This window comes from Tupaia chinensis, unplaced genomic scaffold (assembly GCF_000334495.1).
Source record: "Tupaia chinensis unplaced genomic scaffold, TupChi_1.0 Scaffold147433_1, whole genome shotgun sequence".
Lineage (NCBI taxonomy): Eukaryota > Metazoa > Chordata > Mammalia > Scandentia > Tupaiidae > Tupaia > Tupaia belangeri.
In genome coordinates, this window is record NW_006207284.1 from 2,200,592 (window position 1) to 2,215,202 (window position 14,611).

Sequence of the window (14,611 nt, forward strand, 5' to 3'; positions counted from 1 at the left end):
CCCCCGGGGGGGGGGGGATCTCGCTTTCTGTCTCTCTCTCTCTCTCTCTCTCTCTCTCTCTGTCTTTCTGGCGAGCACACATACCCTACACCAAAAACCTCTCCAAAAAAAATAAAAAGAAAGAAAGAATGCAAGCAAGGAAAGAATGGGAAAATGTATTCAAAATGTTAAGTGAAAAACAATTTCAATCAAAAATACTGTATCCAGCAAGATTATCCTTCCTGTGGGAAGAAAAGATAAAACATTCTCAGATGAACAAAACCTGAAAGAATTTACCAACACTAGAACAGTTCTTCAAGAAGTTCTGAAGGGAGTATTATACCAGGAAAACTAAAGACAGACAAATAAGAGAACAAAAACTAACCAAGAGAAATGGTAGGGACAAGTTCTGAAACATCAGTAATGCTGAATGTTAACAGAAAGGTCAGACCACAGTAACACTACAAATTCTACAAAAAAAGATTACACAAGACTTAACTGATAAAATAGAATTCTATGACTTTTTTCTAAAACATCACTGATTTTCTTCTATGCTTTGTCTTTCAGATTTAAGGATTTTTGTTTTCTTTTGAGTTGCTGGGTTCGGCAATCTTGTTCATCTTTTTTTTAATCTGAAACATCAGCTTTCATCCCTTCCTGACCCCTTTGCAACTGGAAAATATTTGTGAGCATTCTTATTTTGTGGCAGAATGGTTATTTGCCTAAGTTCAATAACACAATAGTATCTGTTGCCTTGCATCAGAAATTGAATTCTTATGGGGCTTTGTGCAAATCTTTTTTTTTCCCCCAATAAGTTAGTTATACCTCTCTTTAGTAAGAGGGGAAATGGAGAGAGAGAGAAAAAATTGTTTCAGAAAAAAATTACAGTGTACTTGTCGCTAGATTCTAGCTTTGTCCATACTTAAAGATCTTTTGTGAATCAAAAAAATGTGAAAAAATAAAGTTTAATATGGGAGGGAGGAGAAAAGGGAAGGAAAAAAAATGGGTAAAAGTATGCTTAATTGACCAAAAATGAGAAGCTATTTGTTGATAAGGATGTATATAGTAATATCCTTGTCTTGACTGATATGCATGGTTTTTGTGCTGGAAGAAGAAATGTATACTGTAAAGACATGATAAAATGTAAATTAAAATTAATTAATTAATTTTACAAAAAGTGTCTCCCAAATTTCACCTGTTGGAAATCTGATACCCAAATGCATATGTTCATAGTGTTTGAAGGTGGTACTTTTGGAAGGTTATTAGATTAGATAAGGTCATCAGGGTGGAGCCCCCACCATAGGACTGTGACTTTAAAAGAATAGAGAGACCTGAGCTGACACACATTTGCTCTGTTCTTACCATGCCATGCCTCCTGCAGTGCCTTAACCCAGCAACAAGGCCTTCATCACCTACAACCCCTTCATCTTGGACTTCTCAGTCTCCAGAACTGTAACAAATACATTTCTTATCTTTATAAATTACCTAGTCTAAGATATTTTTGTAATCTCAACAAAAAATAGAAAAAGATAGTAGGATTTTTTTAAAAATGAAGTTAAACAGATACCTCCCAAAGAGCCAGGAAGAAAAGGAAAACTATCCACCTAAGAACTTGTCCAAGAATGTTGATACATTTTTACTCATAATGGCCCTAAACTACAGCCAATCCAAATGTCCATCAGTAAATTAATGAACAAAATAGATAACTGTGAAATACAGAGGTAAGCCGACATAGAAGAATCTCAAAACATTATGATAAGCAAGTCAGACGCATAAACTGCATAATTCTATTTATAACAAGTTCCAAAACTGACAAAACCAAGAAATGGTATAGTTAAGGATTATAAACCACTGAACAATATCAGAATCTATGAGTTCATCTCAAGGATGGATGGATCAATGGAAGGAAGGATGGATACTCAGAGGCAGACAGAGAAAAGAGAGACTGACAGGGTAGATGAAAAGACTCTTCCTTACAGTAAAATGCCAGTTCATAAATTATCATTTTACAACCATCATGACAAAAATTGGCTTAAGCAGGAATCATCTATAGATGCTAAAGTCAAGAGGAAACACTGGATAAATAGCAGCATATTTACATCATCTCAGCATCTCCTCTCACTAGTTGCTTATTCCAAAGTCAACAATACTGAAAGGAAAAAATAGCAACTATGCAGTGCAGAAACTGGACAAAACAATTACCAGTAACCAAAATTAACATTACCAGTGAGGGGTTAGGGGCTCAGAATAAAACCCTGGGAAGAATAGGACTTCAAGCTCATTTATATAGTAATGCAGGAAGGACTCTCATCTAAATTCTATTGTGAGAAAACATTTACAAAATTAATTGAAGTACACTCTAGAAAATAGACTGGCTTGTATATATATATATATATATATATTTTTTTAAATGCCATGGTTGTCATAGTTGTGGTAATGTACAGATAGTGTCACTGCTTGGGAGGCTAGAAGCTGCATCGGAGGTGTGGGTTCAGTTTTCAGGCAAACTTAAGCACACTGGGAGCAGCTGTACATGCTTATAATCCTAGGTAAGTGCTGGAGGAGGAGGATCACGACATGGCAAGACCCTTTCACAAATATCTATCTTTCTCTCTCTCTTTCTCTCTCTCTGTTTTTCTCTACCTCCTCACCTAATGGGGGAAAAAAAGCCAGTGTAATGAAAGGCTAAGAAACTACATTAAAGGATATGAGATGATATCACTAAACGCAGTAAGAGATCCTGCAGGTCCTAATACAGAAAGAAAAAAAAATGCTATCAAGGATATTTGGGCGATAACCAAATGTAGATAAAGATGATCGAAGTTGAATTTAATAACAGCACCAGGCCAGCCCATGGTGTGATGGTTAAGGCAGCTGGATTCCACACAGCTGACTTGCACAGTTCAAGTCCCAGACTCGGGGCTTGAGAAACACTCTGGGTCCTTGAGTGTCCATGCAAACCCAAGATCCTGAAGAAAGGGAGAATTTGAGAAGGGGTTATACCATGACCATGTACTATGAGAGGGATGCTTTCTTACTTTCCCTAAGTGCTCTCCAGCAAATTAAAAAAAAAAAAAAAAAAGAACACCTTATGCTATGACTATTTAAGAGATTACTTTTACTTGGGCTGGCATGTGGCATGGTGGTTAAGGTGCTAGACTCCCACATGACTGACCATGGTTTGAGTCCTGGACCTGCAGCTTACTTTATCACTTTCCTTCTCTCTGTGTGTGTCTCTCTGGTCAAACTAAAAAAATAATAATAACAATGAATAAAATTAAGTAATTATTTTAAAAGAAAAGAGATTACCTTCCCTTTTAAAAAATACATACTACGTGCAATCTCAAATGGTGTAGAAAAACATAAATACTAATATTGATATATGTTCCTCTGTATGTGTGTGATAAAAAAAAAATAAATGTGGCAAACTGTTAAAAATTAGTGATCCTGGGAACCAGCAGTTAGCGTAATGGCTATGTCACTGGATTCCCACGTAGTCAACTGCGGTTTGCGTCCCGGACCCAGTGGCTTAACACGCCGGGCGCGTGTGCGTGCGTGCCCAAGATCCCGAGAGGAGAATGGAGGAGAAGGGATTACGGCGTGACCATCCCCCCTGGGGGGTGATTTTTCGCTTTCTGTCCCTCTGTCTCTCTCTGTATGGCGAGCGCACACGCCTTATAGCGTAAAACCTCTCAAAAAAAAAAAAGAAAAATTAGTGATCCTGGGCCAGTTGGTAGTGTAGTGGTTAAGGCAGCTAGATTTCACATGGCCAACTGTATAGTCTGAGTCCTGGACTGGCCCACTGGAGAAACATGCTGGATGAGTGTGTGGGCGGGCCCAAAATTCTGAGAGCAGGGATTGTGGAGTGGCCATTCCCCCAGGGGGACTTTCTCACTGTACCACTACTAGCACTAATACCTACCTCCAACCCCACCCACCTCCCTCCAGGGAACACAAGTACCTGTAACAAAAACAAACAAACAAAATTTTAAAAATCAGTGATCCTAAGTAAAAATATATATGCAAGTTATTTCTAAATGTCTTTTACAAATTTTCTGTAAGTTTGAAATTATTTCAAAATAGTAAGTTTTTAAAAATAAAGAGCATGAAGCTACTAAAAAAATCTGGTGACAGGAGTCAGATCAGTAGTTGCCTAACTCAGCAGGGTGAGGATGCCTGGATAATGGAAGTGTTGTATATCTTGACAAAGGTGTTTGAAAAGACAGGTGTACAATATACCAGAATCCATTGAACTCTGGGGAGCCAGCAGGTGGCATGGTGGATAAGGGCGCTGGACTCCCACATGGCCAACCACATTTCAAGTCCTAGACCCAGCAGTTTGCTTTCTCACTAATTTTATAAAATTTTTCCTAAAAGAATTTTCCCATTATTTAGGTCCCTCATGGTTCCTACAGAAAAAGATTACTTAATTATTAAAACAAATTTAAGATATTAGAAAATACACTGGGGGGAACAGCACTTGGCATAATGGCTATGTTGCTGGACTCCCATGTAGTCAACATTGATTCAAGTCCCGGACCCAATGGCTTAAACTCATACTGGGTGCATCTGCGTGCATGTCTGAGATCCCGAGAGGAGAATGGAGAAGGGACTGTGGCATGGTCATTCCCCCAGAGGTGATTTCTCGCTTTCTCTCTGTCGCTCTGTCTTTCTGGCAAGCACATGTACCCTGTAGCCAACCTCCCCTCCCCCAAAAAAAGGGAAAAAAAAGAAAAAAAAAGGAAAAACATTGGGAAATAAATGATCAGAAAAAAACAAAAACAAAATGCAATATCAGCCTCCAATGGACTTCAGCTATATAGGTAAATATGTTCTAAATATTTACAGAAATCAGAGACAGTTAAAACATGGCAAGGAACAAGTACTATCAACATAACCAGGCAGAGTTGAAATAGATATCCTAGAACTTAAAAACACATTATCTGAAATTACAAACAGAAAATAAAATACCTTATTTTTCAATTACAAGAAAGGACCGACAGTTCTTTTAACATCTGTCAGCTAATTCTTAAACTAAACATAGAAATTCAGCCAATCCTTAAACACTCTTGTTTATGAAAGTCTCTAGGCTTCTCCAAAGCCTGATACAATACCAACTTTCCACTTTGTTTACAGCCATGGCTAACAAGCGCAGTTCTCCCCTTCTTTTCATGAAAGAAATTAAGTGGCTTTTGGTTTCAAGTATATTGAATGATAGTCTTTTCCTTAAGAGAATTCAATTAATTAACAGCTAAAGATAGGATTAATGAACCAGAATATGAATAAAAGAATATTAAAAGTGAACACAAGAAATAAATAAGAAATATATATAGGACACCAACAAAAGGTCTAACACAGACACAATTAAAGTCCAAGGAAGTAAAGAATGGGACAAAATTAACATTTGAAGAATTTTCAAAACTAATGACTGATAATCAACCCACAGACTCAAGAAGTAAAAATGCAAACATAAACAGATTTAGGCACATCATGGTTAAGTTTTGAAAAATCAGACAAAGTGAATTCAAGAATAGTCAGAGGGTATAAAAGGCAATTTATAATAGACTCACAAATATCAAACACGTAGGAATAAATTTAGTGATAGATGTGAAAGATAATTTCACATTTATCATTGAAAATGATAAAATTTTAATGGAAAAAAATGAAAAAAGTAGAACAACTGAGAGATAAAAATAGAGAGCAATTAAATAAATGGAAGTATAATAAATGCTCATGGATTAAAATACTATACTATGCAAAGATACCAATGCTTACCTATGGACACTCACCCATGGATGCAAACATTTCTGTTCACTGTACCAGCAAATTTTGCACGTGCACACAAATACATGAGTTTTATAATTTGCGGGCAATGCAAAGAGCTAATCATAGCTGAAAACAATTTTTAAAAATAATACAGCTAGAAAGATTTATGCTACCTGCTAAGATTTGAATGTGTTCCCTAGAAATACAGATGTGGAAATCTGGTAAGCCAGTGTGACAGTGTAGAGCATAGAGACTTAATCCAATTACAGTATTAAAAAGTTGAGTCTGGCAGATGACTGGATTGAATAAGGTCAACAGAGTGAGGCTGCCATGATTGATACCTGATAGCTTTAAGAGTAGACACACATTGGGACCAGCAGTTGGTGTAATGGCTATGTCACTGGACTCCCATGTAGTTGACTGCAGTTTGAGTTCCAGACCTGGTGGCTTAAACTCACGTCAGGCATGCGTGCGTGAGTGCCCAAAATCCCGAGAGGAGAATGGAGGAGGAGGGATTGCAGGCATGGCCATCCCCCCGTGGGGGGGGAGGAGGCAGTGATTTCCTGCTTTCTGTTTCTCTCTGTCCTTCTGGTGAGTACAAAGAAAAAAAAAAGAGAGTAAACACACATGGGACTGGCAGGTGGCATGATAGTTAAGAGCACTGGACTCCCACATGGCTAACCACAGTTCAAGTTCTGGACCTGGCGGCTTGCTTTCTTACTTGCCCGCTCTCTCTTTCTCTCACTCTGTCCCTCTCTGTCAAGTTAAAATAAATAAATTAAATTAAGTTAAATTAAATTAAAAATTATTTAAAATAAAGAGTACACACAGACACACATACTGTCTAGCTCCATCTCGCCAATGTGATACCCTAACCTACGTCCAAACTCTATGGTTCCCACCAATAAGAAGAGCCATACCAGATTCAGGCTTTTGACCTTGGACCTCCAAACCCAGGAGCTAAATAAACTCTTATTCTTACCACTTTTTTCTTTTTAAAGAAATTTTTGCTATAAGGCACATACACTCGCTGAGAGACAGAGAAATAGAGAGACAGAAAACAAGATATCCCTCCCCCAAGGAGGGATGGCCATGTTCAATTTAACAACAGAAAAGAGGAGTACCAAAATATTTATTATAAAGCTACAGTAGTTAATAAGTGTCGGGATAGCCATAGTGGCACAGCAGTAACACAATGTTCTGCGATGCTAAAGCCACCTGGGAAGATCCCAGGCTCTCACCTTGAGGTCTCTCTGTATACACTGGGCATGCACACATGCCCACAATCCTGGCTGGCTGAGGCTTGGAGTGGGTTGTGGTGTGAAGACCCTGTCTTTCTCTTGGAAGAATGAAAAGAAAGGAGAATGGAAAGGAAAAGGAAGAAAAAAGAGAAAAAAAGAGAGGAAGGGAGAGAAAGACAGAGGAAGATGGCTGTAACTGACACAAAGATTGGAATAGACAAACAGAACAATGAATCTACAATTGTGCTATTGCGTGGGGAATGCTACTGCCAGTACAATGTGTAGCTATTAAAATTACATTTTAAATTAATTTAGAATTAATCAAAATTCAAAATTCAGTTCTTTACACTAGCCACATTTTAAGTACTCAATAGTCATGTGTACCTAATAGCTACTGAACTGAACAGAAAATTTCTATGATGGCAGAAAATTCCATTAAACAGCACTTACCTAGAAAGGTATACAAATGTAATTACTTGATTTATAACAAAGGTGATATAATTCAGTACGAAAAGTTAATCTTTTATGTAAAAGTCAATTTTAAAATAAATAATACATAAATAAATAAATCCTGACTCCCATCTCATATACATAAAGCAATTTCTTTCTTTTTTTTTAGAGAGGTTTTTGCTAAAGGGCGCGTGTGCTCGCCAGACAGACAGAGATAGACAGAGCAACAGAAAGCGAGAAATCACCCCCCAGGGGGGATGGCCACGCCACAATCCCTTCTCCTCCATTCTCCTCTCAGGATCTTGGGTACGCACGCACATGCACCCGGTGTGAGTTTTAAGCCACCGGGTCTGGGATGCGAACTACGGTTGACTACATGGGAGTCCAGTGACATAGCCATTACGCTAACTGCTGATCCCCATAAAGCAATTTCTAATGCACTATAAACCTAATTAATGCAAAATATAAAACAATAAAGCTTTTAGAAAAAAAAACACAGAAATTTCTCTTCATATTATAGTAACATTTTTTAAAATAGGATGCAAAGAATGGTGACCAGAAGATGATTGAAGATGACATTAAAAATCAAGAACTTCTGCTTATCAGAAGACATCATTAAGACAGTGAAAAGGCAAGCCATAGGAGAGAAAATGTGTCTGCAATACATATATCCAACAAAAGACTCATATTTGTAATATAAATCTGACAAAAAACAATAAGAAAAAATTAGGTAAATAACTCAGTAGGAAAATACATAAGACATGAACAGGTATTAACAAAACAGTATGTCCAAATGGCTAATAAGTATATGAAATGGTGTTAAATTTTATGTCATGAGAGAAATGTAAATTAAAACCTCAATATATTTCACTATATACCTCCCAAAATATCAAAAATGAAAATAGATATGTAATATAGAATACTAATGAAGTGTGATACAAGTACAAATTGATACAACTACTTTGAAAAATTTTTAGTAGTGCTTTGAGTTGAACTGTGTCCCCCTCAGATTTACACACTGAAGTCCTAACTCCCAGTACCTCAAAATGTGACCTTATTTAGAAATAAAGTGGTTACAAATTTAGTTGGGATTAGGTCATTAGGGTGTCACCAATATGTCGTCAATATATAAGGTGTCCCTTTAAAAGGGAATATTTGGACCCAAGAATAGAAGGAAGACATGTGAAAAAAAGAAGCATTCTTATTTTTTCTGACTTAAAAGTAGCCATTAAGAAGTCAGGGAGTGGGACCAGCAGTTGGTGTAATGGTTGTGTCACTGGACTCCCATGTAGTTGATCGTGATTTGACAGATTAATGGTCCAAGAAAAAGTGTTTAGAAATTACTAAGATAAGCTAAGAAAAAGGGAGAAGGCATTTTATCTGAGCATTATAAGAAATTCAGTTTTCTTTTGTTATTGCAGTAATTAGGATTATAATATCCACTGCACAGTTGATGAAACTGAAGTTTGAATTGTTTCAGCAGCATGCCCAGCACCACAGAGATAGAAAGTGACTCAGATTTAAACAAATTCTGTCTGACTGTAAAAACAGATATTCTTTTGGGACCAGCAGTTAGTGTAATGGCTATGTCGCTGGACTCCCATGTAGTTGACTGCAGTTCAAGTTCTGGACCCGGTGGTTTAAACTCATGCCGGGAACGTGTGCGTGCATGCCCAAGATCCTGAGAAGAGAATTGAGGAGAAGGGACTGGGGCGTGGCCATCTCCTCTGGGGGGTGATTTCTCGCTTTCTGTCTCTCTGTCTCTCTCTCAAGCGCACGCCCCCTAAAAAAAAAAATCCCCTCAAAAAAAAAAAAAAAAAAAAAGCAGGTGTTCTTTCTACTTTGCTATACTGGAAAGCCCAAAGAAACAAGTATGAAACACCTTGGAAGCTAAGGTCTGTCAAGAGCCAATTTAAAATATCACTGTAACGGAAATCTTTAGGAATTGGAGGATCAGACACTGTGAATATAAAATGGATAGTAGAAATGACATAACACTATAAAGGCAAATTATATCTACAGAAGTGACGGCCAGGTTCAAAAAATGGAGATGTAGGTATAAGATGAAAAGCAGCAAATATATACATTTAATTATCAATTAACACCTGTAAATACGAACACAAACAGGAACAAAACTGTACTACATACAAAAAAAGATGAATTCTCCATGAGGTTACAGTAGTGAAGGAACTCTTTCAAAAATAGCACATACTATATGATTCTATTTATACCAAGTTTTTAAAAAGGCAAAAGAAGCCTGTGGTTCATAAAAACATTAGGTCAATGGTTGATGGTGAGGGTAGAGATTGACTAGGAAAGGAAACGAGGAAAACTTCGGAGATAGTGGGTTTGGTTTATAAAAATACATGCATTTGTCAAGTTTGTACATTTTATTAACTTAACCTCAACAGAAAAAAAAAAAACTATAAACAAACATGAACTCATATGTATTAAAATATTTAGGGGGAAATATAATAAAGTCCATAATTTACTTTGAAATGAATGAAAAAAATAAGATGGGCTGATGTGACAAAAGGCTAGAGGAACGAATAAATGAGTAAGTGCTAAAGCAAGCACGGCAAAATGTTAATGATAGGCGGTGGGTAGTGGGTGACATCCTTTCTTCAAACATTTTTCCAACTTTGTGTTCCATTTAATAATTTTCCTAATAAAATGTTGGGGAGAAAGTATATGATACATGTGACTACGGAATCAGGACAATATTATCTTTAAAAAATATAGAAAACCATATAATGGCCTAATTTGACAGGAGAGTGTTTTTCAAGCTGCCAGATCTGGGACCCAAATATATTTATTTAAGAAATCAGAACTGCATGATGTATTTCAACCTGATGTATAAGACAATCTCAGTAAATGGATGAAGCTCACTTAGTCACAATCAATTCTAATAAATATATATTCATGAAAAGAATAGTTTGCACAGAGCTTAGGTTTTTAGTATACTTGTTTAGCATTCTTAGCACGTAAGTAGTTTACCTGCCATCTCTTCTAAGGGCAAAAATGATGCCATCTTTCTGGAATGGAAGCAGCTTCGCTCTTAGGTTTTCAGGCAAAATTTCCAGCTGTTTGTAAGATTCATTTGTCAAACAAGAAATCTGAGGCGTAAGAGATTTTTTCTTGTTACAGACTCTAGACATGATAATCCTAGAAACAAAACCACAAAAAAAAAAGAGAGAAAGAGGGGTAGGGTAAATAGATATGACTAAGTATACAGAATCATACGTAAGTATTAATATTAAAGTATGTATAAATAGCCTTGATAGATCATGTACATAGATACAACTAATTAAATTATGTTCCCAGAGCAAGCTACTAAAAATTTAACCATTGTGACAAAAAAGCAGTTACTTACTGTCCTGTCTAGGTACTCATCATTCTCTATTTCATTTTGAGCTATAATATAGTCATACCCCTTGCTTAATATATTAACTGTAATACAGAAAAATTATGTATCAACTATATTTTTACAAATTGAACAAAGCTCAAAATGAGAGGGGGCCAGCAGGTGGCATAGTGGTTAAGGGCACTGGACTCCCACATGGCCAACTGTGGTTCGAGTCCCAGACCTGGAGGCTTGCTTTCTCACTTTTTCTCTCTCTCTGTGTCTCTCTCTGAAAATATTAAAATAATAATAAATAAAGTTAAATAAAATAATTCTTTAAAAAACCTTAAAATGAGAATGAATTTGCTATGGAAATGTAAGTCTTTCTGTAATTGGTCCTTTCACATCTGTACGTTGTTTTATCACATGAAACTTCCTCAGAGTGAGACAAATGCTAAGTTGGCTCCAGGGCACAGCGGTAATGCATTGCTCAAGAGAAGCCAATCCCACATGGCAACTGTAGTTTGACTACCTGGCTAGATCGGCCTGTACTCAAGATCAGATGGGCTAGAGAACGGGAGGAGAGGGATAGCAGCATGACCAGAACTTGTGAAAGGGGTTTCTCTCTCCCTCTCATGCACACGCATGCACTCTGTTATGAATACATTTTTTAAAAGGATGGGGCAAACCTGAATTTAAAAAATTGTAATTCAAAGACATTAACTCCAAATTTATAGTACTTAACTTGGCACTACTAAGATTAATTTTTGAATATTATAATTAATGTTTTTAAATCAGCTGTATCCACAGTATAAACTCTGCCTGATTACCACCTTTCTCACTCACTAGGCTTCCACAGATGTCATTTTAATTTTCTATCACATGCAAATTTCATATATCTGTAAACTCTTAGAATTCTGCAAAAAAAAAAAAAAGTCCTATTAAATCACTATACTATAATGCTTCTGAAATGATAATATTTTGTATTTAGATACACTTTACCATCTTTTTAGGCTTTTGCCATAGGGTGCATGTGCTTGTAGGAGAGACACAGAGACAGAGAGGGAAAGTGAGAAATCAGCCCCCAGGGGAATAGCCACACCACAATCCCTTCTCCTCCTTTCTGCCCTCAGGATTTTGGGCACACACACATGTGGGCACACACACATGCATGCCACCTGCTGGCTGGTGTGATTCTTAAGCTATTGTGTCCGGGACTCAAATCCACAGCTACGTGGGAGTCCAGTGCCTTAACCACCATGCCACCTGCTGGCCTGTTATCTTTTTACATATCTCTACAAACCATCTTTTTTAAGAAGATTGCTTTAATAATTACTTGCAGACATATCAAGTCTTAGCTCCCTCCCTACAAAAGAAGTAATCAACATCTCTGCCTACTAAGAATCTGAAGAATTAAACAAGTATTTATTTATTAATAACAAAGGCACTACATTTTTTTTTTGAGAGGTTTTCGCTATAGGGCGCGTGCGCTCGCCAGACAGACAGAGAGAGACAGAGAGACAGAAAGCGAGAAAACACCCCCCAGGGGGGATGGTCATGCTCCAATCCCTTCTCCTCCATTCTCCTCTCGGGATCTTGGGCACGCACGCACACGCGCCCGGCGTGAGTTCTAAGCCACCGGGTCCGGGACGCGAACCGCAGTCGACTACGTGGGAATCCAGTGACATAGCCATTACGCTAACTGCTGGTTCCCCAAAGGCACTACATTTTTCAGGGGGATACTAAAAGTAAATAAGATGATTAATAATACTATAGCACAAACATTAAAAGGAACTCAAGATGGTGCTGGCCACTTTAAGTAAGCTGACCAGGAGAGGACTGTCTTAGGAGGTATTTGGCCTCCAGTCAGCGGCATGTAAAAAGCCTGCCAGCTCAAAATTCAGAGAAGAGTGTTCCAGGCAGAGAGAAAATCAGTGCAAAGCCTTGTGTAGAGAAAGGGCTTGGTGTTGTCAAGAAATAGAAAGGAGGCCAATGTGGCTGAACCAAAGGACTGAATGGTACAAGATCAAACTACTGAGATAAGCAGCAGTCAAATCAAAGGTATTGAAAAGAACTCTGGATTCTATTTTAGAATGAAAGGAAACTAATGGAGCTGTGCTGCCCAATACGCTATCAACCATATGTGATGACTTAATTTTAATTAAAATTAAATCAAATTTAAGATTCAGTTCCTCAGTCACATGAGCCATGTTTCAAGCGTTCAATGGTCACATGGGGCTAGTAGCTACCATCCTGAGCAACACAGAACATTTCCATCCCCACTGAAAGTCCTATTAGACCACATGTCTAAGGGTTTTAAGCATGGTGGTGACAAAATCTGACTTATATTTCAAAAACTCTGAGAGAGGGAAAAACCCTACTAGTGAGGGACAAAGCTACCAATGAAAAGGCAGAGAACGAATGTCCTATGCCAGTCAACAAAGTTCCCGCTGTTTCAGCAGGCAATCTGGTCTGTTCGAATAAGGTCCTCATAAACACCAATGAGTACACACCCCTAGTGCCCTCTCAAAACCACCACCTACAACACTGAGCACAGAACAGAGAAATGTTTCAGATAGTAGAAGGCATGGAAGCAGAAACATGTTATCAGGTTCAAACAGACAAGGTGGTCAAGAGGGTGCTGGACTCCCGCATGACCAGTTTGAGTCCAGGACCTGGTGGCTTGCTTTCTCATTTTCCCTCACTCTTTCTCACTCTGTCCCTCTCTGGTCAAATAAAAAGAAAGAAAGAAGGAAGGAAAGAGAAAAAGTTAAATAATTATTTTTTAAAAAGAAGTATTTATTTAATTTTGTCATTATTATTACTTTTTAATTTTCCATAGGACACATGCATTCATCAGACAGAGAAAGTGAGAAAGCAAGTCACCTGTTCTGGGACTTGAACCATGATTAGCAATGTGGGAGTCCAGCACCTTTAACCACCACACCACCTGCTGACTCCAATAAAGTAATTCTTAAAAAAAAAAAAAAAAAAAAAAAAAAAAAAAAGACAAGAAAAAAAATCATCTTTAGCAGTGAAACTGGAGAGATTTGAGCAATTTAACAGGTAAAGCAAGCAGGATTCCTAATGGAGTACATGTGGAGAATGAGAGAAATGTGGAATCAAGTTGCAAATCTTTATCTGTCTCCATAAAGCACTGTTCAAGAGATGTCAGATCTCACACAGTGAATGACCACAGCTGGACTCCCCAGCCAGGGCAGTTGGAAACATGCCAGGCACCTGCTCAAGTGTCTTGGATCTGAGGAGTTGGAGCAGTGGAAGGTGAGAGTGGTGTGACCAGACCCTGAGGAAAGTGCTCATCTCTCTCTTTCTCTCCTCCCTCATGAGTATGCACACAAATCATAAAAAATAAAAATATCTGGAGTCAGTAGGTAACATGGTGGTTAAGGTTCGGGATCCTAAATGGCCAACAGTGCAGTTCAAATCCCGGAAACTATGACTTTAAAAACATGCTGGGCGTGTGTACCTATGTGCCCAAAATTCCATAAGAATAAAGGACAAGGGATTGTAGTGTGACCATCCCCTCTGGGAGTAATCTCTCACTGTCCCTCTCTCTCTCCAGGAAGCGCACACACATTATGGCAAAAACTAACTAACTAAATATTTTTAAAATTTAAAAAAAGAAAAAGATGTGGATCAAGAGTAAAGAAGTTAGTGATCCAACTGAATAAGATAGCAAAAAAGAAAGATAGCAGAAGAAATAATAGAAAGGAAAAAAAGGTGTTTTTTTTTTTTTTAGGAGTAAAGGATGAGAAATGGAGAAGGGGTTGTGGCATGACCATACCCCATTGAGAGGTGTTTTCTACCTCTT

The 14,611-nt window shown here is 37.7% G+C and overlaps 1 protein-coding gene across 1 annotated transcript in view; it reads right to left on the reverse strand.

Annotated features, from left to right (window-relative positions):
* ZRANB3 (zinc finger RANBP2-type containing 3) overlaps nt 1–14,611 on the reverse strand; it is a 269,156-nt gene that overhangs the window by 236,135 nt on the left and 18,410 nt on the right. Inside the window, exon 2 of the mRNA XM_027768770.1 lies at nt 10,434–10,601. Within this exon, the coding sequence (XP_027624571.1) occupies nt 10,434–10,594 (161 nt within the window). The 5' untranslated portion in view covers nt 10,595–10,601. The remainder of the gene's footprint in view (nt 1–10,433; nt 10,602–14,611) is intronic.